Here is a 22,785-nt window from a genome sequence, read left to right as displayed (position 1 = left end):
CTGCCTAGAGACATGTGCTAAGAGCTGACCCCTGCTCTGAGCAGCTGCTAAGACAGTTGTCTTAGTTAAGGCATTTTTGCGTCATTCCCCATCCCCAGGTAGGAAGATCTCCCACTCAGACATCCCTGCTGGTCTACAGATCTAAAGATGCCCTTTATTTAATCAATCAGACCACAAACCTGGCTCCCATCCAGCAAGACTCCCCCAGCCCAAAAGCCTCTCCTGGGGCTGCTTTGCTCCAGCCTCTTTAGGCAGCCCTGCAGCTCAGGGGCTGAGAGCCCAAACCTCCCTGATCCACACAATGGCCAGGAGCTGTGAACAACTCCTCCCCTACTGCTGGCCATGTTTGACTTTTGGTGGCTCCTCCAAGGTGTCCACTAACCACTTGAAAACAGTGTTAGATTCTCTCCTGACCTACTTCAAAACAAAGTGGGAAGGCAATCGAGCTGGTTAAAACACCAGTATTTCAACAGCAGGCTCTCTGTCACTGTCCTCTACTGCACTCATCTCTCTTGATTTAATTTCATGGGGGGTAGAGCTGACTTTTTCTCCTTGGATATAGCTGTCCAAGTTTATGTCAATAGAGATGCACTTGTACCTCAAGTAAGAATAATCTAAAATGAGCGTGGTTCCTGGCGGCCCAGGACACTGAGCAAACCTATGAGGAATGACTGCTGTAAATATCAGTAAAGTTGAGATACAGAGGTTTATTACAGAGCTCTTGCAATGTATTTTTACAAGTGTTTTTCAGTAATTTCTGCCCGAGTATGTCAACAAGCTGACATAGAGGCTCAGGATTTGCTCCAATGGGTAGAAGTCAAGGAAACAAAAACACTTCTTGGGCTTGATGAGTGTTATATTCTGCCTTAATGCATCTTTTAGCTGACCTGACAGAAATATTTCAGACCTGTATATCCTGAAAATCTTCTTTCAGTTCATCTGTGATATTTGTGCTGATAGCTCTCCTCTCTTGGACCAATGATAACAATGCTTTATAGAATTCCTGCATAGTTAAAAGCAGATGCTACCCTTATGAGGGTGATGAATCCCACACGTTTAATGTGCCAAAGCAAGGACAAAAGGGCCAGAGTCATGAGCTCAAGGTCTGCTGACAGGCAAAAGGAAATGGAAAAAACAGCAACAGAGGCAGTCTAATGACGGCACTGGTATTGCTTCCTTTAGAGCAGTCCCTGCATTATCTACTGAAGCTGACTATTTTTTGGTGGGGGGAATAGAGTGGAGAGGCTTAGCTGGTGTAGTGTCTGCAGGAGTTTTTATAGCAGTCAGGGTGACGAGCACAGGGCTCGGCTAGAGCTGGTCAGGTGCCACTGCAGTACAAACAAACTGAATACACCCCTGAGCAATTCCAGGTATGTAATCCCATAGCTCCAAAGAGTGGGTGGTGGGCATTATGAGCAGAGGGAAACTGGATCCTGAAGGGACCTGGCAAATACCTGATCAGTGCAATGTTGTCCATTGTCTGAGCTGCTGAAAGAAATGAAGAGGGCAGAAAGGCAGGGGGAGACAAAGTACACACCAGAAGGCTGATTTCCTATGCTAAATGCTGCCCACCCCAATGAAATCTCATTCCTGATGGGAGTTGACCTTGTCTTTTGTTTGTTTGATATTTCCTCTGCTTCTCCCTTTTTCATACATTTCTGTCCAACTTGCATTACTTGACCATTTTCACACACCTTGAACTTGCTGCAATTCCACTGAGGCAGTTGGCTTCCTCCCACACATCAGAGAACTGGAAAGCAATTGGTATTTTGAAGATATTTCCTCCTGAGCTCCTGATGGGAGGATGATTTTCTGTTGTTTGACAAAATCCAGTTGGTTCTTAACCTGGAGCTCAAGGCTAAGACATATTTTAAAAGTATTACTGAGATACTAAGTGACCAGATACAAGGACAGCAGAACATTAGAAAGAGCAGAGCTAGAAAATTTATATTTACTGAAAGTGTGGCTGGCTTTCAGTATCTCTGGATACACAGGAATGTGTTCTGGTGAAGCTGCATAAGAGAGGAAATGCAAACTCAAACTGTTCATCTTTAGGTTGCCGGCTCAGACTGGGTCAAGATTTATTTGTTGATAAAATAAATCTAGCTTCTAGAGAGAAATCAGAGTATCAGCATCTGTCAGTACTGGTAAATTGTATGAATGACTTGTGGATGGAACAATTTAGAGTGTTTTTTGACTGCAGTCTGTTGTTCTTCAGCAGAAAGAATGGAGACTAAATCGCCATTGGTGCTTGCCAAGGACTTTATCAGATCTGGATGGGTCTGAGACTCATTATTGACTCTGACACTTGCATCAGAGCCAGGACTGGAGATCTCATAGATCTGCAGTGCCAGCTCTCCTCAGATGGGCAGCAATCCTCACTTCTGCAAGCTGCCTTAATTTTCAGACTCTTTCTACCAATGGATTTGGTCAGAGGATTGCCCTTACTTCCACAAAATAGAGCTGGTTCCTTTACAGAAGTAAAAGTTATTCATAAATGATAGGGCAGAACAGGCTGTTTAGACAAGCTTGGCAAGCTGGACCGTATCCCACGCAAAACACAATTGCCTGTGTTTTTCACTAACCACACCAGAATGCCTTCCTTACCAGATTAATAAGCACATGCTAGCTAACCAGACACCATTCTGAGGCACCATAGGAAGCAAAAATGTAAAAGCATTTTTTTGCCAAGCATTTGTTCCAAAGAAATCTGCTGTTCAATACAGACTGCCTGGTTTTGGCTCTTCTGATGCCTCTGGAGTGGCTCGGAGGCTGTGGATGTGTTTGGTGGAAGGAAGAGTGGCTTCTTCAAATACTGATGTGGCTGTAGGTCAGCTCATTTAGTGGGAGGACTCAGAGCCAGGGTGGAAGAACTGGTGTAACATTTTTGCTACAAAGCCATTCCGTACCTATTTCAACAGCTAGGAAGGAAACACCTTGGAGCTGGTGGTGTTGCATAATCTGTAGGGATGAATCTCCTGTCTCATGTGAGCAGTGCCATGGGAGACTTGATTTCAATAACAGCAGAGAGCGAAATGGCTCCATATCTTCCCCTCTCTGGAGGGGATACAGCTGCTTGGACTTGTAGTTGTAATCCTGTCCTGAGACAGGAATGCGTGTTACAGCAGCCTGACCTAATAGAGGGGTTAGAGCCCCCTTCACAGCATTCCCTTTTCCCTTCCTTCATCCTGCACCTGCAGCTGCAAATTCCTGCTCCAGCGAAGAATTGTCAAGATTAGAACCTTTGTTTAGGGCACTCATACTCAAATCTTTTCTTTGGAAAGTGGAGCACCTGACAGGTCATCTTCAAAAGGGTAGTTGTTTAGGGTTTGACTTATAACACCACCTAGAGGCATTTCCTAATTTATAGCCTACTAAAACCTAGGGAGGGGAGGGACAAGAGGCAGGTATGGATAGTCTTCAGCTTCCCCCCAACATGAGTGATCATTTAGGATGAATTTTCCAGAGCCTGTCTCTCGGTTGTTCTGGCTCAGGCAGTGCAAAGGCTGCACTCTCCAGGATGACCCTGCCCCGTCTCTTCCAGTGTTCTGCCTTGGCAAAACCAAAGCGCATGGCCAAGAAGTCTCCTGGCCACCACAGGGATCCCTGGCTGGGTTTTTAGAGCTGCCACAAGGTGGTGAGGTGCTGCAGCTTCCCAACCAAGCAGCAATAATTTGTTTTGATTTTTTTTCCTTAAGGTACCAAAAATCGGTGGCAGTGTAACCATTGAAACAAACCCAAAATTTGGTTTTACTCAGAAACTCGCCACTGAATGCTTTAGTCCACATCATTATATTTTTGGCAATCCTATATAAAAAAGTAAATCTTACAAAAACATGTATGTTACACAGCTTTGCAGTTGTCTAAAAACTTTTACAGCAGGTACAGAAGTGCTTTGATTCCCATGCATCCATATATAAATAATAGGTCTGAATCTTTGTAGGGAGTGTTCAAAAATTAGTCAGTTATAGGTTCGGGGTTTTTTTTAATTGTTCTATGGCTCTCTAATTGAGGACAGCCTTCTCTAAAAACAAGTTCACATACACCACCCACTAGCCCAATTTTTTTCCAGTGCCTGAAGCCTTTGGCATTACGTATGAGATCATTCACTGAATGGTTTAAAAACTGGTTTTCGTCAGTTCTCAGTGGCACTTAGCATCAGCACATCCCATTGGTAGCAACACCTTGGTATTCAGGCCTTAAATGAAAGTAACTAAGGAAAGAAACACTGTCTCTTCAGTTTCCTTATTTGAAGAGCAAAATTTTTAAGATCAAAGCCAACCTATTCTGTGTGAACGCCTCTACAGTATTTCAGCTCAGGAATGCAAAAGCAGGATTATTATTTTATTTTTTTAAAGCATCTCGGCTGGATTTCTGTGCATCCCGTTTAAGTGGATGTACTGCAGAAGAGCCTGATCTCTTCTGTGTCACCTTTTCTCTAAAGCTTCATCAAGTGCTGCCATTCACAGCCTGGATTGATTCAGAACTTTGCCTATGGAGGTGTGGGAGTGGCAGGAGAGACATCCTCAGGGAATGTCGGGACCTCCAGCCATCCTGGTGGGCTGAGTAACACCCAGCACACAGTGACACACATCAGGGTGGTGGTTGGACGTGTGCTCCCCAGGGTGTGCTGAAACACAGGCTCAGAAATACTGCTCGGGTCACATTTTGCATATGCATTTTCTCTAAGATGGCCTGATAAGATTTTCATCTTATCAGGAGATGCTTGGTATAGCCAATGCGAATTGCATACTCATCTTCCTGCAGCAACAGAAGGAGAAAATAACAGAATAAGGGATTGGCTGTTTACTTTGGCTTCTAGAGCAAAGTGTAAGTGGCTACCATAGCAAAATGAAGCAGATTTTAATATTTCTTGTAGTTAGCAGATAATCAGCAATGGCAAACATTGCTGTTTCACATGTAAGGCAACGTGGGGAGCTGATTAAAGTAGGAGTTGAAGATATCTTAGGCGTGGAGAAGTCTGCTATAAACGTCCAGAGAGGTGCTCCAAATCACTGGAGCCTTACTTCAGCAAGAGCTTCTCAGTCCCTACAGAGCAGGGATGTGGCTCAGAGGCCAGAGCTGCAAGTCTGAATGAGGGAGTGAAATCAAAAATACCCAGCACAAATCAGATGACAAGCCTCTCATTCAGGGCTCCTCGGCTGAATGCGAGTGGCAGGGAACAACACAAGATGGCTCTGCTGAAGGCTGCAGTGGCACTGCCACGTTATTCACATGAGCTGCTTGCAGAATTTCTTGTCTCCTTTCCACCTTTTATCCTTGGGAATAGTGTTCTCAATGAACCTTTTCTTTTTTAAATGTTCCTCATTATCTAAATTGCTTTTTGTCTTTCAGTTATCACTGCCTCTTCTTGTAGGCGGTGTTCATAGGAACTTCTTCCAGGGAGAGAAAAATGATGAGTAACCCTTTGTTTGCCTTTCCATCTTCTCTTGATTTTAATAAGACATGAAAGGCAAAAATCTGAGACATCTGTTGTTTCTTTCAGCCATTTCCACTGAGACATTAGATAGCATTTCAAGCACTCAACTGACAAAACAACTCACCTTGTGAGAACACTCTGATTTATTAGATTGTTTTATTGCACTAGTTTTGTACAGTGTAGGAAATATTTTTTTTTTCTGAGACTCCCTCCATTTTTTTGCATAAAAGCAGCATTTTCACATAGTTTTATGGTATTTTATTATATATGAGTGATGATAGGCTTGGTATTTGGAATGTGAAGGAAGTTAGTTAAAAATAATGCAATTAAGCTAACAAATAATTGACTGATCAGACCCAGAGATGTGGCTAATGCCTGATTTGCCATCTATTTTAATTAACAAACCTTAATGTAGAAAAATAATATGAATCAAAAGCACTGGCAGAGTGAGAATATCATGTATACTACTTCTGGTGATAGAAATAGCATACACTCTCATCCAAAGAATAGAGTAAACTTCATTTTGTTAAAATGGGGTGAATTGAGAATGATTTAAAACTCAAGATGGTTACTGGGAACCAGCGTGGCAAGCAGGATTTTTACTCTCAATGTCAGTCTTAGGAGGTATTGTATGACCTGTTTTGATAGAGAAGACACACTGGAGTGTCCTGCTGGCCAAAAGGCTCCGTGGGGGCAATCCCTTGTGGGTACACTGTACTCCATTTACACTGTCTGTGATTCTTGGTTTCAAACTCTAGTGGGAACTTTCAGCTTTTAGAAACGCCATTTAATGCTGAGAAGCCACAGGCAAACCCCAGCTCCAGCTGACCAGTGGCTGAGGCCTCACACAAATGAGTTGTCCTCTGCAGGCTCCAAGAGCAGGGAGTCCTCTTAAATTTTAACATTTTGGGCCAAGTCTAGTACCAGCAAAACTCCACTGAGAGCAGTTTTTTATCTCTCCTGAGCAGCCCTTTGTGAACTTCTCATACTTTCTAGTTCCAGATTAATTACACAATTTCTTTATCCCTGTTTATCACATGGTCAAGAACAGTGCTTGTGTGAACTGTAGGAGCTGGCGTGTGGTACTGCAAATCAGCAAAATCAAGTGTTGCAAAGGATGTATTTCTCTGCTACCTGATGATGTACAGCTGGGCAAGTGGCAGAAAGTTTGTCTGATATTTTTAAGGAAAAAAATTTGCTTACTCCTTGGTCCCTTTAATTCTGCCTTGCTGAAGGACTTCCAGAAATGCTGGTTAAGCTGGTGAGAATCCTTATGGCAATTTCGAGGTTTGTCCCCAAATTCTTACAAAGAACCCCATTTTCTGCTCACATGAATTGACAGAGTTCCACAGCACACAATAATGCCATGGTGATTTTTATCAGCAAAATACCTGGCATAATTATCTTAGTGTAGTGAGTGTGGTCAAGTGGTGTAATGTAATCCAACACCAGCTAAAGAATGCATGTGACAGCTTTGTTTTGCAAGAAGGGAGTAGAAAGGCTTGTTGGAAGGAGAGCCCAAATGCCTTTTAATTCAGGGAACTAGCATCTGACCCTAATTATGTAGAAAAATGGAGGTAGTGCAAGCACCAGAAAAGGGACAAGTCTGCATCAGGAACAAAAGCATCAACTGCTGTTGAGCTGTATGCAAAGTTCAACCGAGAGGGAGAGAGAGGCAGACAAAGTGGCTCCAGACGGACATAAATACTAGATGGAAAGTGTGTTGAGGAAGCAGGGCAATGGGTAATTTTTCATAAGCTGCAAAATTGCTTAATAAAAGTGAAATGACTTGCCCTTTCTGTAGAAATTAATTATGATGGCAACTTTGCCGAGCAGCATAATAAAGATGTAGGCAAAATAACAGTGGCATTGAATTAAAAAGCTATGCATAATGAATGGTCTATGAAGATGCTTATGATCGGTACCAAAAGACCTTGACTGTTGTATAGTAACGTAAATAAGTTCCTAACTAACTGATTTTGCTATTTAGTTTGACATAATGTTAGTTGTTTATCAAAGAACAAGGTATGAAATAGCACTGCAAGCTCCAGGAATAACTTACCAAGAAATAAGTTTTTGCATTCAGTGACACTTCATCAGCTTTCAGTGTGCTGTTTCCCAGATTTCTCCCATCATAAACATCTGTCCACACCAAAATCAGATTATGTCCACATTTCACCATGAAATTATGATCACAGAGATATTTGATCCTATATGGCTAAGGACTTGGGGTTTTTTTCTTTTTTTAATAGATCATCCCTTCCTCCACAGGGGAAAAAATACTTTTTTGCTATTGTCATTTACCATCACATAACACCTAGTTGTTCAAAGATTCCTATACAACCTCTCTTCCTCTTTGCTCTGGCAGCCCAGTTAGCAAAATTGCTGCAGAATAAAGCAAATAATCCCAGAGGAGCACATAAAAGCCACTGCAACAACAGCCTCCCCAGTGATACTGGTGAATCAGGGTCCCCCACTTCAGGAAAGAGGTCTGGAAAGTGACTCTAACTCTCCAAAAACGTGGCATTTGTTTCTGACAAGTTGGAAGTACAAGAGATCTCACTACTGAGCTATTTGTTATCTCTAAATATGTGTTCTTGCAGGTGCTGGCAGGTGTTCACACCTCAGTGGGTGAAATCCACCACCTGTCTATGCTTGAAGATAGAGGAAGCACCCATTTCAACCAAATTATATGAGGTGAGCATCCATAAAGTACAATGAACTGCTAGGAAGGGTGAGTAGATTTAATGTGCCTAGTTATATTTTGCAGTTGCAAATTTAATACCCAGGATTGTCAATTATGGTACAATTAGGGCATTTAAAAATGCCAGGATAAATAATTCATCTTCCTCTGATTTATCCCCCAATCAATTTGTGCCTTTTTTCTGGGCAGAGACAGACATGTTTGCCATCCTGGATGGAGATGACTAGCAAAGATCACGCTAGTGTCTCTAATCAAATGGTTAAGTTTTTCAAATGAATCTGTATTATTTGAGGTTTTTCTACCTTTAATCATACTTATACTCCAGTTTGAATGTGTGCTGATTAGTTAGTTGTCATCCTAGGGAGACAAGAAGTGCTTATATTTACCCTGATATATTATGCCGGTCATTATTCAGCACTGATTGGTTTGGTAGAAAAATATACATTACCTCAGCAAGAGAAGCTGCTTAGTCTTATTCATTGTGTTAATTAGATGCTCAAATAGCTATTGCCATGTCTTTTTTTTTTTTTTTTTTTCCAATTTATTGATAGTTGTTTATCTGTGCGGTGATTATGTAGCTTATTTTATCTTGTCCCCCCACTTCCCATAAAATATGTCTGTTCTGAGAGTAGTAAACATATGGCTGCAGTCATGCCCTGAAGGTACGTTCAGCCTGCAGTCACAGCTGTTTCCACCAGGTAGCTCTCCTCAACAGGAGGGTGATGAATCCTCAGGAGTCAATTCAGGCTTTGCAGGGACTGATGGATTGCACTGCTTCTGAAGATAACTCCTTTCTCTCCCAACCAGAGGGGTCCACTGCTCCCTTCCTTGCTCTTTGTTGTTGGACATGTTGGGGGTTTATTTATGTAGGAGAGGTAAGGCTGCCTTTGTATCGTTTAAAAGGTCTGAGTAAATTTTATCCCAAAATGAGGAACGGGAATATGCATATTTTAGATAGATAACAACCACATCAAACTCCTGACTGTAGTACCTATTTGATAAGGTACCAAAATATTTACTTCTGTATGCACAGTTATGAGTGTTGCTATGTTAAATGGCTAATTTATGAGAAAAAAAGAGTTTCTAAGGATTTATAGATACAGTTCACACTTTACCATCTCTAGATGGTCCCAGGACACAATCATTCATACATATGATAATTGTTTCAAATTTTATTATTCAAAATTTCAATTTCAAAATTCAAAACTTACATTATGCTGTGAATTCCTAGCTCTTCACTCTGGATTCTATGAATTTAGGAGTTACGTGACTAAATCACTACAACCTGCTTCACCTTGTCATTCTGTGATATTTTCAACTTGCCAAGTCCATCATGTCAGTACTCATCAAAGTCCCATCCAAGAGGAGAACCATGAAAAAAAGTTGCAAAAATTATATGCATGCAGGTACAACAGCCTGAGTTACACACACACGTTGGGAATTGCTCCTTTGCATCAGCTTCAAGCATCAGTTAGAATAACAGGAGGTGTCCAATATCTCACTAAGATCTATCCCAAAGTAACACAAAGATTAAAATTCCAGTATTTCTTTTCCTCTTTCATTTTTTTGGTGTAATTATCCTACTTTATATGATTGATGGCTACTGTGAAATTGAGAATACCAGACAGATTCTCATCCATTGTAGCTGTGAGTTGGTGGAATCTAGAGGTATGATGAATCCATCTGAATTATGGTCTCCCAAAGGACATGGATTATTAGTAATAGAGTTAACTTTTCAGCTATCTCCTAACTTAGAAAAATATTAGCAACAATTGATTAATTATTTATTATTATTATTATTACTATGACTTTACTACTACTACAACTACTACTGTAATACTACTAATAAATAATACTATTGTAGTAACACCCATCCTACTCTTGCAATCAACACAAACAAGGAGAGTATTTGAAACAAGATTCTTATTTTAAATGCTGGCTTTTCAAGGTACTGTAACTGGATGTAGATCTAAGTGAATGAAAACAAAAAGAAAAATTATGAAGCCCCAATATAGAAATTATGGAAGTGAATTCTTTTGATGTGGACATATTACTTTGAGTAAATAAATAAAACAGTGGAAGAAATGACTTGCTGTCTTTGCAGATATCAAAGGGATTTTATGCCTTGTTCTAGCTGCATACAACAGACAGAACATTGTTGGAGAATGAAAATGTCTGGTGTCTTGGCACCGTGCAGGGATAAGCAACCCTACAATGACTCTCTTGCAAATCCTGCTATTACACTGCACAAAGGAAATCGTTTGGAAACGAAAGGGAATATCAGCAGTGGGAAGAGGCACTTGGAATGAGACCTGTGGCTGAAGGGAAGCCAACAAGGCAGCCCAAGAAAGGACACTAAGAAGTAAAACACTGGCAAAACTGCTCTGACTTAAAGTGGGCGCTATTCAAAACCAAGGTCATCCCAGAACTCCAAGGACCTGAACAGGACCTCTGTGTTCCTTCAAATGGAGGCATTTTGATGTGTGGCTTTATTTGTAGCTTTTATGTTCAGCTTCTGGTTACAGGCACAGATTCTGGTTGACTCTTTTCCACTAGGCGGAAAAGCCCTCAAGCATTGAAATTACCATAACCAAATAATTTGTTTCCTTTTTGCTCAGTTAAAAAGATCAAGGGTTTGAGGTCTCTCATTGCAAAGCACTCTCCTCAAACTTTAGGTCATTTTTCTTCTCTTGTGCTTTCTCTGTAAATTTTTCTGTACCATTTTATTTAAGAACTGGATACAGAAAGTTTATTTTCCTCTTGTCAGTGTTACAGAAGAAAGTTTTTACCCTGCTGTCAGCATATCCCAATTCTTTTGCTACAGTACCTTGCTGACAGCACTTACATAATTACTTGCACTTTGCCTCCCACTTCCTCTACAGAGCCTTCATTCTCCAAGGTCATTTCCCATTCTTTGCATATGACTAGGAGCATGAATTCGTAACTTTGCATTTGGTACAGTTAAAGGTGTTTTGTGCTGACTAGTTCAAAATAAGGTGACTAGCTTATGAACTTGCCTCCTTTGCCTTACATGGGGCATACTAGGCTTCTGAGACATCAGCACAGCTCACATGGTTCTCCTGGCTTCTTTCCAGGATGCTACACATGTCATTAACTACCTCTAGGACAGAAAATGCTGCAAAGCATCAATATAGAACCACTTCATGTTTTAAAGTTTTGCTAGGTCAAAATGGGAAAACTAGAGGACACTGTGTGGGAGGAAGGAGGCTGGAGGACTGAGCCACGGTTTGTAGTAGAGTCTTTTTCCTTTCACTCTCAGATACTTCTAACTAATGTTGCCACGTCTGTGTGTTCTGACCTGCCTGCCACAGGGATCGATGGGTGTTTGCCAAAGAAGGAGGGAGGGAGGGAGGAGTAAGAAATGTACCTTTGCCCATGCCCATCTGGAGATAGCTGCTGCTCAGCTGAGCGCTGCTGGAGCTCAGCAAAAAGCATAAACAGAAACAAACTCTGTGTTGCACTTAGTGTCAGCCTTAGGATAGGCTGGGTAAGGTAACCATTTTAATACAGAGATTATCACTGGATCCCCTCCTTTTTCAGAAAGGGATCATCAGACAATAGCAAAGAGGAGTGTGTTCTTCTGAGGTGAACATGGCAGGTCAAAGACCTCTGCCCTAATGTTGTTTCAAAGTTTCCTTAAAGTGCTGAACACTTGCATGCAGTTGTTTCCCTTGGATCCTCACAAACAGTAATGCAACCTTCCCGTTTCTTTTTTTAACCTTTTAGCTTTCTTTGTACCAAGGCACTCAAACAGCAGCTTTATGTCCCCACCACTCCTCTGGGCCATGCAGGGATCCTCATTGGAAAGCTGCCCTATGCACACTGAGGGTGTATTAAAGGGTGAATTAAAAATGCAGCACCACACTGACAGCTGTGTGGGGACCAGAGCTGGAGGGCTTAATCCCAGCTCATGGGGGACTGATGCTGTGGGAGACCCTGCCTGGGGTCTGCAGTGGGACCTGGACAGGCTGGATCCATGGGCCGAGACCAACAGTATGAGGTTCAACAAGGCCAAGTGCAGAGTCCTGCACTTTGGCCACAACAACCCCCTGAAGTGCTGGGGGAAGAAGGGCTGGAAAGCGGCCCAGTGGAAATGGACCTGGGGGTGCTGGTCAACAGCCAAGAAGGCCAATGACATCCTGGTCTATATCAGGAATAGTGTGGCCAGCAGGACCAGGGAAGGGATTCTTCCCCTATACTCAGTACTGGTGAGGCCACACGTTAAGTGCTATGTCCAGTTCTGGACCCCTCAATTCAGAAGGACACTCAAGTGCTGGAGTAAGTCCAGGGAAGGGCAACAAAGCTGGAGGAGAAGCTGAGGGAGCTCAGCCTGGAGGATGCTCAGGGGAGACCTTCTCACTCTCTACAATTCCCTGAAAGGAGGCTGGAGCCAGAGTGAGAGCCGGGCTCTGCTCCCCGGCAACCAGTGACAGGGCAAGGGAACACAGTCTTAAGGCAGGGGAGGTTTAGATTGGACATTAGGAGATATTTCTACACACAGAGGGCGATTACACATTAGAATGGGATGCCCAGGGATGTGGTGGAATCACCATCCCTGGATGCGTTCAAGGAAAGACTGGACGTGACACTTGGTGTGGTTGACGTGGATCTGTCCGGTCATAGGTTGGAGTCGACGATCTCAGAAGTCTATTCCAGCCGAAACGATCAGCGATTCCGTTCGCCGCCGGGCCGGCCGGCCTCGGGGTGTGTCCCGCCCGGCGGAGCTGCCCGCGGGCCGGGGCCGCCGTGCCCGCACCCGCACATGCTCACTGGGGCGCCGCGGGAGTCTGGGCATGTGCAGAGCGGAGCGGGCCGGGCCGCTCGCCGCGCCCGCCGCGCCCCGGGGCTGCGGCCGCCGCCGCCCGCCCGCTGCCAGGTGAAGCCGCGCTCGGTGGGGCGGAGCGCAGCGGGGCAGCCGCCGGCCCGTGGCGGCGGCGGTGGCGGGGCAGGATGAACAGCTCCGACGAGGAGAAGCAGCTGGAGCTCCTCGCCAGCCTGAAGGACCAAGGTAGGGGCGGGCGGCGCCGCCTCCGGCGCTGGAGAAAGCGGCTCCCCCCGCTCCGCCGCGGCCCCGGGCTCGGCCGGCGGGAGCGTGGCCGCCGCGGGGCGAGGGCTCCGCGCCCGGCGGGGGGACGTGGCGCGGCGGGGTGGGCGCGGCCTGGGCGTCCCCCGGCCCCGCTCCCAGGCCCCTTGCTCTGCCCGTGCAGAAGGGAAATAATAAAAGCCTTAATGAAATAAAGCAGGAGATTGGAACGTGTTGGCTCTTCCCCATGTGGGCGCCCGCCCCGCAGGTGCCCGCTCTGTCTGAAGATGGGTTGGATTGGATGATCTCGGAGGGCTTTTCCCAGCCCAGTTGATTGAGTGGCTCTGCGAGCCCGGCCGTCGCAGAGGCCGATGGCGAGGGCGGGAGGCGGCGGTGCCGCGGCACATGGGCCGTGGGTGCCTCGGCCCGGCCCTGCCCGCTCGGCGCTGCCCTGGCGGGGAGCTGGGTGCGAGCCCCGGCCGGGCTACCGCCGAGCCCGCAGGACCGGACAGCTCCAGGCTGACAGTCTGTCCGCCTCGCTGTCCCTCCGCGGAGCCTCGCCTCGCGTGGAGTGCCGGGCTGTGCCTAACCTGGCAGCGTGTCTCATCTCCCGCTCCGTGCTGCAGGATCCGATCCTCACCCGACCCATCAAACAGCTGCAATGCCAGTCCTCGTAAGCGAGCAAACTTCCCGCTGATAGCTCAGGGCTCGCCCTGGTGCACCATCAGTTTCTGTAGAGCTTTGGTAGTTCCATCCTGGGCTGGTTTGGTGCTGTGTGTGAGTCACTTTCGGTGCTTTAGTAGAACAGTCCAGAATTTCAGCATGGTCAGTTTCATGAGTGCACAGTTTGACTCTGAAACTAAAACACTGTAACATTTAATCTTCTGGAAGAAGGCGCGTGGAAAAGAGCTTGGGTGCTCATAAGCCATTTTTTAACTCCCCTGTGGTCAGTCTGTCCCTGAGCCAGGTTGAGCCAGCAGAGGTGCAGCCTTAGTTAGTCAGGTAGGCACATTCAAATGTTTGAAGATTTGTTTGAATTGTGAACATCTGCTTGTGCACCAAGTGGTCAGTATTCCCTCCTGTGCCACAGCTTCATGTGCAGGAGGTGTGAAGGAGCCACTCTGGAATTCACAGCTGGAAATTCCCACAACTGAGCTCTCCTGGTCTCCTGTGAGCCTGGGATGAGCTATTTGGAAAGGAGCTATTGGACAAAATTGTGTAAAAGAGTGAAATTACAGGGGTGTGATAAGTGCCCAGTTTTCTGTCATTCATTCTGACCATAAATGCACTCCATCACCTTTGCTGTATAGCAGAAGCTTTTCTTAACCAAGTTTCATCTGGATCTTAATGGACTATTTATGACCTGCTTTGGCACTTTTTAGGTTTTCCCTGTACACTTAGCTTTGGAAATTCACGATTACCAGCAACAAGTTAGATTCTGCCTTGGAAAGATTCAGTGGGTGTAAAACAATAATCTTACAGTTGTGTGTTTTGACAATCTGAGACCAAAAAGTAAGGCTCAAAATCTGGTTCTCTTGCTAACTGACTGCTTCCCTCCAGTACTGTTGCCTCCAGAGGGCATTTGTTAAAATGACAACAATCAGTTGCAAAAAAGACAAGTTTGGGTTATTATTTAGAGAAAACTGAGCCTGTTGTTTAGAGCAGGGCTTCAGTTCTGCTCTCTGAAACTCTTCTCCACCAGTGGGCTGGGTATCCTTTAATGTCTAAGGAAGTTTTACAGGACTAGAGGAATTAGTTCAAGGGAAAGTTACTGTAACTTGAGGACTGGCTGTCCCAGATCCACCTGAGCTGTTGAAATAGAAGCTGTACTGAGCAGACACAGTCCTGTAAGGCTTTGCTCTTGGTGGATGTGTATCCCTAAACACAGGAGTTCTAGTGTGTTCTTGTGATGCTAACATACACTTTTGTGATTATGTCGCTGGTGAGAAAGTTGTTTTAGGTAGGCAAAAAGTTAGCCCATGGAAAAAAAAAAACCTCTTCTGTTTTACATCTAAAACTAAGCAAAAAATATGGTAGCACACATAGTTAAATCAGTAGTTAAATTGTGTTAACTTGATGAGTCTGGTGCCTAGAGTAAAAAGCTCAAGCAATGAGAAGGTAATGAGAGAAATGAAATTATTCTAATAGTAAACTAAAACATATTGATACTGTAGATAAGTAAAATTGCTTACTCTTTATATACTGTAAATTTGAATAGTGTCCCCTCCATTCTTATTGATAACAAAACAAGACTATTTTAGATACCACCAACTTCCCTCAAGTAATTTTAGGATGGTCTGTTAAACAGAGTCTCTTAATTTTCCTGTTTATTGCTTCCAAATATAGGCAACAGTATTATTTTGGAAAAAAATGCATTTGCTGGAAGGATCTGCTTGATCTGAATATTTGGGGTAATGGGTATTGTCTTATCTTTACTTTGTTCAGAGTGGTGTATGGCTTCAGATTCCCGATGTGTAGTCAGATTTCTGAGAAACACAGATTGGTTTGGAGAGGTTTCAGAAAACATTCCTTCAGTAGCCATTTCCTTGGTTTCTTTTTCAGGATGTGATTTTCTAGTCTTGAGAAACTTGCCTGGCAGCAGGTAAATGAACTGTCTGAGAAATGGTGTCACAGGTAGAAGGGAAGGCAGATAGCAGCATCTAGCTGAGTGCTGTCACATTTCAGCTGCTGCTTATACTTCTCCTAGCCAAGGTCAGGAGATTGAACCTGAGGCAGGTGTTTTGTAGCTGCCCACTCAATGCTCAGTGGCAGCTGTGAGGCTCTCTGGGGCTTGGGCAAATTTGCTTGGCTGTTTGGCAGAGCTCTGAGCCGCAACAAGGACACTGAAGCCATCTGTGGGCAAGATATGCTTATCTTTCACCCATGCTGAATTTTCCAAGTCCTGTGGGTTAGACTCAGATACCTGATACTGATCATTCTTCAGCTTGCTCCATTACCAAGCTTAAGGTGAGCATCATGAAGAAACAAGATCTCTGTGTTGATGATATTTTGGACTTTAAAGTGTTGTTTGAGTTTTAATCCTCAAACAGTTTTCTGAAATAGCTTGGTTTAATAAAGCAGATCTGCCATAAATAATACTATTGCCTAACTGTACTTTTAGTGACGTTTCCAATGGTGCACACTTCTATTCAACTGGCCTTATATTCCTATGGGTAAGAATTAAACAAAAAAGAATTTGGCAAACAAAACCTTGTGTCATTAGTAGTTGGTTGAAGAACCTGAGGAATGGTAGGAAACTTGACTAACAGCTGAATCATAAAAGTAGTTGATTACCTGCCTGGAAGATTGCCTTGTTTGTCTCTGGTTTTATTGGCACTGCTGGTACCTTGCCCTTAAAGACAGAGTCATCTTTTGCAATAGTCCCTTTTTTGTTCATTTGAAAACAGGAGTTAGTGGTCAAAGTGTCTGAAGTTATAAACTGGGTAAAATTACACTTCAACACTGCCACTGTCATAGCCACATTTCTGGTCACTTTGCTAAATTACAGTGGTTAACAACTGCTGTTAACCACACATATACAAAGGTGTTTATGTTGCCTGGATTTTCTTCATTTTCAAAAGGTTTACCCTTGCTCTGTGTTTGTTGGCTGGGTTTGATGAAGTGTGATGATTTCCAATTTCTAGTCCCAAACACTATGGCTCTGCATGCTTTTTTAAAAATTATGATCTATTTGATCTCTTAAAACTTTTCCTTATAATGTCAGCACCTTGGAATAAGGGAACATCATGTATCTTCTAAGGAACGGACTAGACTGCCAATCTGGCAGCAGTATCTCAGAGCAGTACCTTTTAAATGTTGCTATTGACAAGCTCCTAATGTCTGAAAAATTTATTCTTCTTTGTGGCAGGTGGGTAATTTTTATGGCCAGAGAAGTTTCTTAGGACACCTTGTTGGCTGCCTTATTCCCCTCTGTAGTCATCTGCTCTACAACTTATTTTTTCCCCATGTACCTGGGTGTATATCTTCAAACACAGCAGCCATCGTTCCCCAGCAGAACACATCCTGCTTGAATGTATTAGAGTTTTAATGTTTTTCCCACTTCAGTTTCTTGTATTGAACCCTATCTTATTTTCAGAAACTTGTGAAGGCAAATCTTTTGGTGTGAACTTAGTGGTTGGTCTTTATCAGGCAGTGGCGTGTTTAGTTTCCCTACCCTGTTTTTTCCAGGAAGCTGTGAGACTGCAAGATACAAATTTGGGGTTTAATTAAAATTACTTGTACACACTTCCACAGATTTGAGTAAAATCAAGGCATACGGGAACGCAGATGCAGGAGCTGACTTACACTATTTGTACCTAACAATTACCTTCATGTACTTAGGTGATTTTTATTTGTTTATTTTATTAACAACTGTTTGGTAATTGAGCCCTGTAAGTTTCAGCAGATGCAACTGATATGTGACCAAAAGCTTGTTTTGCCCATGTAAGCTTTAGGCCTGATAATAGTTTTATGTATTCTGGGTCAAGATTTGGAGTCATTGTAAAGTGATGAGTGTAATGCTATCCCATACATTCACCTTTACAGGAGGAGGTGTTAAAAATGCTGCCCAGGCACATTTGGAAATAGTTTGCATTTGGCTGGTGTTGCTAGTGCCATATTGCATCCTGTTGAAGTACTGATCACCTGGATTTGGCAGAAGGGATCTTTGAGCCTAAGGTGGGGAATGGGGGAAAAATTGATCCCTTTTGGCTTTTGTTTATCCTCTGACAGCACTTCACATGCAGTCTGTACACGTAGGAGGCCGTTGTTGTTTTAGAGTTTGCACAACGTTCTTGGCCTGATTCTTCCTATTCCATGTACACTGGGAGGAGGAATGTGGTGGCAGCAGCTCCATTAAAGCCTCTGGTGCTGACAGGGGTATTTCTGTCTCTAATGATATATCCAAAAAGGCAGGTGTTAGTTTACTTCTACCAACAAAATATGACTTGATCTGGATAGCTTGTTTCATCTTGAGCAGAGGACTTCTTGCACTGTCAGCTCTTTCTCTTGCCTGTACCAGTGAAGTCCTGCCTGGTCCATGATATGGAAGCATAAATAGTGGAATGATACTTGCTTCCTTTGACAGCTCTACTTATTTTTTGATTAAATAAGTAGGTTTGAAGTGCAGAAGTGGCATTACTTATTGATTTGGCATGGAAGGGCTCTCAATCTACTTGAAGGCCACCCTGGTTTGCAGTATAAATACTGAAGTATATATGCATGTAGCATTTTTAAAGTTTGGGGGTTTTTTTAATTTGTGTTTTTTAATATGCAGCTCTAGGAAAAGGATAGATTAATTTTTTAATAAAAAGAGTAGGAAGAGTCACCACCTCACTCTGTGTAGATGAAGGTGTCTTTTCTGTGGTTCACTGTGAATTATAGTCATTATATACTTTTACCCTTATGGCCTTGTTTTAGTAATAAGTGCTTTTTAGCCACAGTAAGTACCTAATATATAAAACATCTAATTTAGATAATACTTATATTTTGTTAGCAAATTCAGGTTCAGGAGACACAGGTTCACAACTAAAAATCAAAAGACTAAGTTACAATTAAAGGAGCTTCTGCATACAAAGTTACCTACTTAATTTAATACTGATAAAGGGCATTGATAAATGCTTACAGGACAGTCTCTTCTGGCCAGCTGAGCTGTGGAGTGTGTAGCTGGTGCATAAGTGTGGTCATTGTTGTGAAGGAACACGCTGTGTTCACTCACGTTGGCTATTTTGGGGTTTTTTACTGTAAGAAAGAGCAGGGCTGGCTGGGAATATGTTTTGGGTGGATTAAGAGCTATAGCCCAGAATATTCTGTTATTTTCTCCTTCAGGGCTAATGATTCAGAGTTCTCTGTTCGTGGAGAACAGAAGAGAGCTGTCGAGGGTGGGGCAAATCTGTATTTACATTTTGCAGTCATTTGCAGAGTATCGAATGGCAAGAATGACTTTGCCTTAAAGGCGAGTGAACATGAGCAGTTTTCAAGTATGAGGGAGCTTGAACTGTATCTGTTGATACAATTTTCATTCATTTTCTTTCATCTGGATGGTAGAAGTCTCTTCCCTTGTTTTCCTGAAGGGAACAGGGAATAGCTTGGCAGTGGAGCAGTGATCAAGAGGCACAGCCTTTGTGTTCTGTGTAGGAAATACATTGTTTCGTCAGCGTGGTTTCTTTTTTGTTCATCTACCTGTTGGTTTTTGTTGTTTTTTTTTTTTTTCCCCTGCTTCTTGAGCATGGGAGGTGGGTAGGAGTCTTGGGTACATAAGGAGAGGTGGGGACAAAGTAAAGGGATGGATGGGAGACCCTGGTTTTCCTGGTGCAGTGATCAGCTACTGTGCAGGTACCTATATATTGCATGAACCATTCTTTCTAGGATTGATCTGTAACCTGAGCCAGTGTGGGTTTGAAATTGTCACTGCAAACCAGTATATTCACCTTGTAATTTTTGAACTCAATCAATAAGATTGTTTAATTCTACATTGATAAAAATTGATTGTTTTGGGAGCTACCATCTTTTTCAGACGTTTCCTAATTGCTTCAATTCTAGAAGGATGTCCAGTTCATAAGATATTAATAGGCTATTAATAAAGTTTATGACCCATGTTATTTAAGAAGTCTGTGTAGACAAACAGAAGAGTTTTCAATTTAATCAAATGGAGAGCAAATTTGGCAAGAGGTACTGCTATATTAACTTTTTCTTTTTTTTTCCCATGTGTAGCTATTGGTGAATATGAAGAGCTTAGAGCAGAAAATAAGAAAACGAAAGAAGAGGTTTGTATATGTCAATTATTCATTTAATACTAAAATGGTAAATACCAGAATACTGTGTTGACTGTGGCAAATTGTTGACTGCTTTTTTGAGCTCACTGTTACTTACTAATAATATTACTTGTACCTATGTTTTAAGGAGCAGTGAATGCAACTCTCACAACTATTCTGGCTGTCCCACTCCAGAAAACTTCCTGTAAATATACTTTAAGTGATTGCTGCTTTACCAAGTTTGTGATTACAGTGTGAGAACAGACCAAGTCATGTGTTTAGATAAAATTATTTCTCTTTGATCTAAGTCTTGTTTTATTATGACTTCATTTGCACAGGGGACTTAATTACTGAAAAGAAAAAAAGAGAACAACTTCCCTCAGCCAGCCCTTCTGAACATTCAGAATGTAGGAATATGATTTCTGAAGGTAGGGAGGAATGCAGGGGAGTCAGTGCTACACTGTATTGTAAACAAAATTCTTCTTTCTCCAGTGTGAGTGAGCTGAAGATGTAAGAAACCTGTTAGTTTTCATATCCCTGTTAGCTGCCAAGGCATGTATGTTTAATTCAGTTTCTTCTGAAGTCATTTTGGAAGAGTCATTTTTAGTTCCAAATGTTGCAATTCAAGGCTGTATTGAGAAGACCTTGTCCTTAACTCTTTTTTTGTTATTAAAGAAAATTTGAAACTTATGTTCACTTATGATTGAGCAAACATTTTATGTATTTCTACTGAGGTCAGCATACTGTTCTTCATTCCCTCCTATCCACTGACCTCCTTGTTTTTTTCACTTGCTTATTGCTGCATTCCTGTTCTGCTGTCCTTCACCAAAGTCTCGGATATCCCAGGATATCTGTCCTCTGTCTTTGCTGTTTGGAAGAAATGCTCAGAAGAAAATGAGAATAAAACTGAGTTAGACCAAGATTCCATCCAGCCCAGAATCCTGTTTCTGACAGCGGAAAGGGAGGCCTGTAGGAGCATGTTTAACACGTGGGCAAGTTTCTCTTGCAGTTCTCCAAACCATTTGCAGCCTTGGAGCTTCCTCACCTGGAAGGGATTTCAGCATCCTGCCCTCTGCTGCTCTCTTCCTTTAGTTTGTCCCATGCTGGCTGTTGGCTTCTGTCATATGTGGGGAGTGTCATGCCAGGACATGTGTACACCACATGAAAAACAGGCTCTCCAGCTTTGCCCTGAACCCAAGTCATATCAGCTTTGGTGTTTCTTCTGCAAAGCTTTGTTTAGCTTGGGAAGGAAGGACTTGGGAGACTTTGCTGAGCTACATTTTTATTTTAAGTTTTTTTTTCTTCAGAGGGAATTTCAATGAAAAATTTGTTTCTGAAATTGAGATGGAATGAGATGTTCTGAGGTTTCTTCCATTCTGCTCTTCTTGCTTCCTTGCTCCTCTCTCTCACAAGACTTCTTTCCTACAGATGCTTATCTCTAGCCGCTCCTGTGTGTTTCAGCTGAAGGCTGCTCTGAAGTTTTTCAGAATACTTGCATAATACCTGAAAATCCTCCAAGCCTGAGCACATGAGGATTACATTCCCAGCTGAGCAAATCAGTTAAACATGTGCTCAGGGCTGGATTTTCAGTTGTTATGCAAGTCTTCTCCATCCAAAAACTCCATCCTGCAAGTTGGTGTGCTTGTGTGAGCAGTCATGGTTCATTGTTTAAGTGCTTGGGCTCAAGTGGTTAAGTGTGAGGCCCTCAGTGCATTTCCTCCACAAAAAAAAAAGCATCTACTGATAGAGAGTTCATGGTTATATTTGCTTCCAGTGCCATTACTGGAAGAAGCTAGTCCTTGTGTTATGGCCCTAATCCCAAAAGGTCCTTAGCATCTCCTGCTTTGTATCTTAGTTTGAGCTCTGCAGAATCAAACCTGCTACTGGAAAAATGTAGCACAGACTTTCTCTGCCTGTGGGTCTGGGAAGTTGTGGGTGACTTCTGTTCAGTTTCTGCCACTGTCCGTCACTGTGAATGTAAGCAAATGGCTTCCTCTGTATCAATTGTGGTCACATAATTGCATCGACAGGAGAAGTTAATTTTTTTAGCAGGTGACTTGCAGACTGTTTGTGGAAAGTGCCACAGAGGAATTAAATAGCAGTCTGTGTGTATGTGCTTTTGATACACTTGGTAGAATATTTTCTAAGTCACTCTTATACTTGTATGGCTCTGAAAGATGAGCTGTGCATGCAGAAATTATCCTAGTTTCCATTAGACACAGGGAATTTGGTGGATAATTGGCAGCTAACTTAAGATATAATTTTAATTTTTGAAAATGTATGCTCTTTGTTCCATATTTTTTCTTAAAATTAGGAAGTAAATTGACTTTTACGTGGGTTACTTTGTTCAAAGCACTGCTGCTTTAAAAGGATGCTAATAACCACAAAAATTCAGGAGCAAAATACGAGGTCTTTGATCCACAGTGTCTCTTCCTCATTGCCTTGCAAAACTGCCAATTTGGAGACCACTGGTGGAGTCTGACAACATTTCCCCAGGTATTTTGTGTTAGTGTTTTTAAATACTTTCAGAAACAATGGAGCCAAAATGATATTGGTAGATTATGTCTCTTAGGTCACCTTTTCTTATTGATGTAACCAACAAAACATTCATACCAGCCCCCCAAAAATGCATAACTAACGTTCAGCTGCACACAAATGTGGGTGACTTAATATGCAGTTCTGACATATTCAGAGTCAGATCATGAATAAATATTTGACTACTTGCTAATCAGATAGAAATGACTCTGAACGCTGGTTTTGACAGTGTTTTGTCATGCTGCCAGTAGGGGGAAAAAAAAAGCAAGACAGCTATCCAAAACAGTAGGTGTAATACAGTATCTGTGTT

The 22,785-nt window shown here is 42.7% G+C and overlaps 1 protein-coding gene across 1 annotated transcript in view; it reads left to right on the top strand.

Moving 5' to 3' along the window:
• Positions 1–13,115: 13,115 nt before the first annotated feature.
• The window catches only part of SHTN1 (shootin 1), a gene marked incomplete at both ends in the record, with an annotated part of 53,019 nt that continues 43,349 nt past the window's right edge, over positions 13,116–22,785 (top strand). Inside the window, 2 exons of the mRNA XM_082286581.1 lie at positions 13,116–13,173; positions 19,900–19,952. Of these exons, the coding sequence (XP_082142707.1) occupies positions 13,116–13,173; positions 19,900–19,952 (111 nt within the window). The remainder of the gene's footprint in view (positions 13,174–19,899; positions 19,953–22,785) is intronic.

The sequence above is a fragment of the Coloeus monedula genome, assembly GCF_965178545.1.
Source record: "Coloeus monedula genome assembly, chromosome: 8".
Lineage (NCBI taxonomy): Eukaryota > Metazoa > Chordata > Aves > Passeriformes > Corvidae > Coloeus > Coloeus monedula.
Note: the sequence above shows the minus strand (reverse complement) of the source record. Positions and strands in the feature narration are given on the sequence as shown.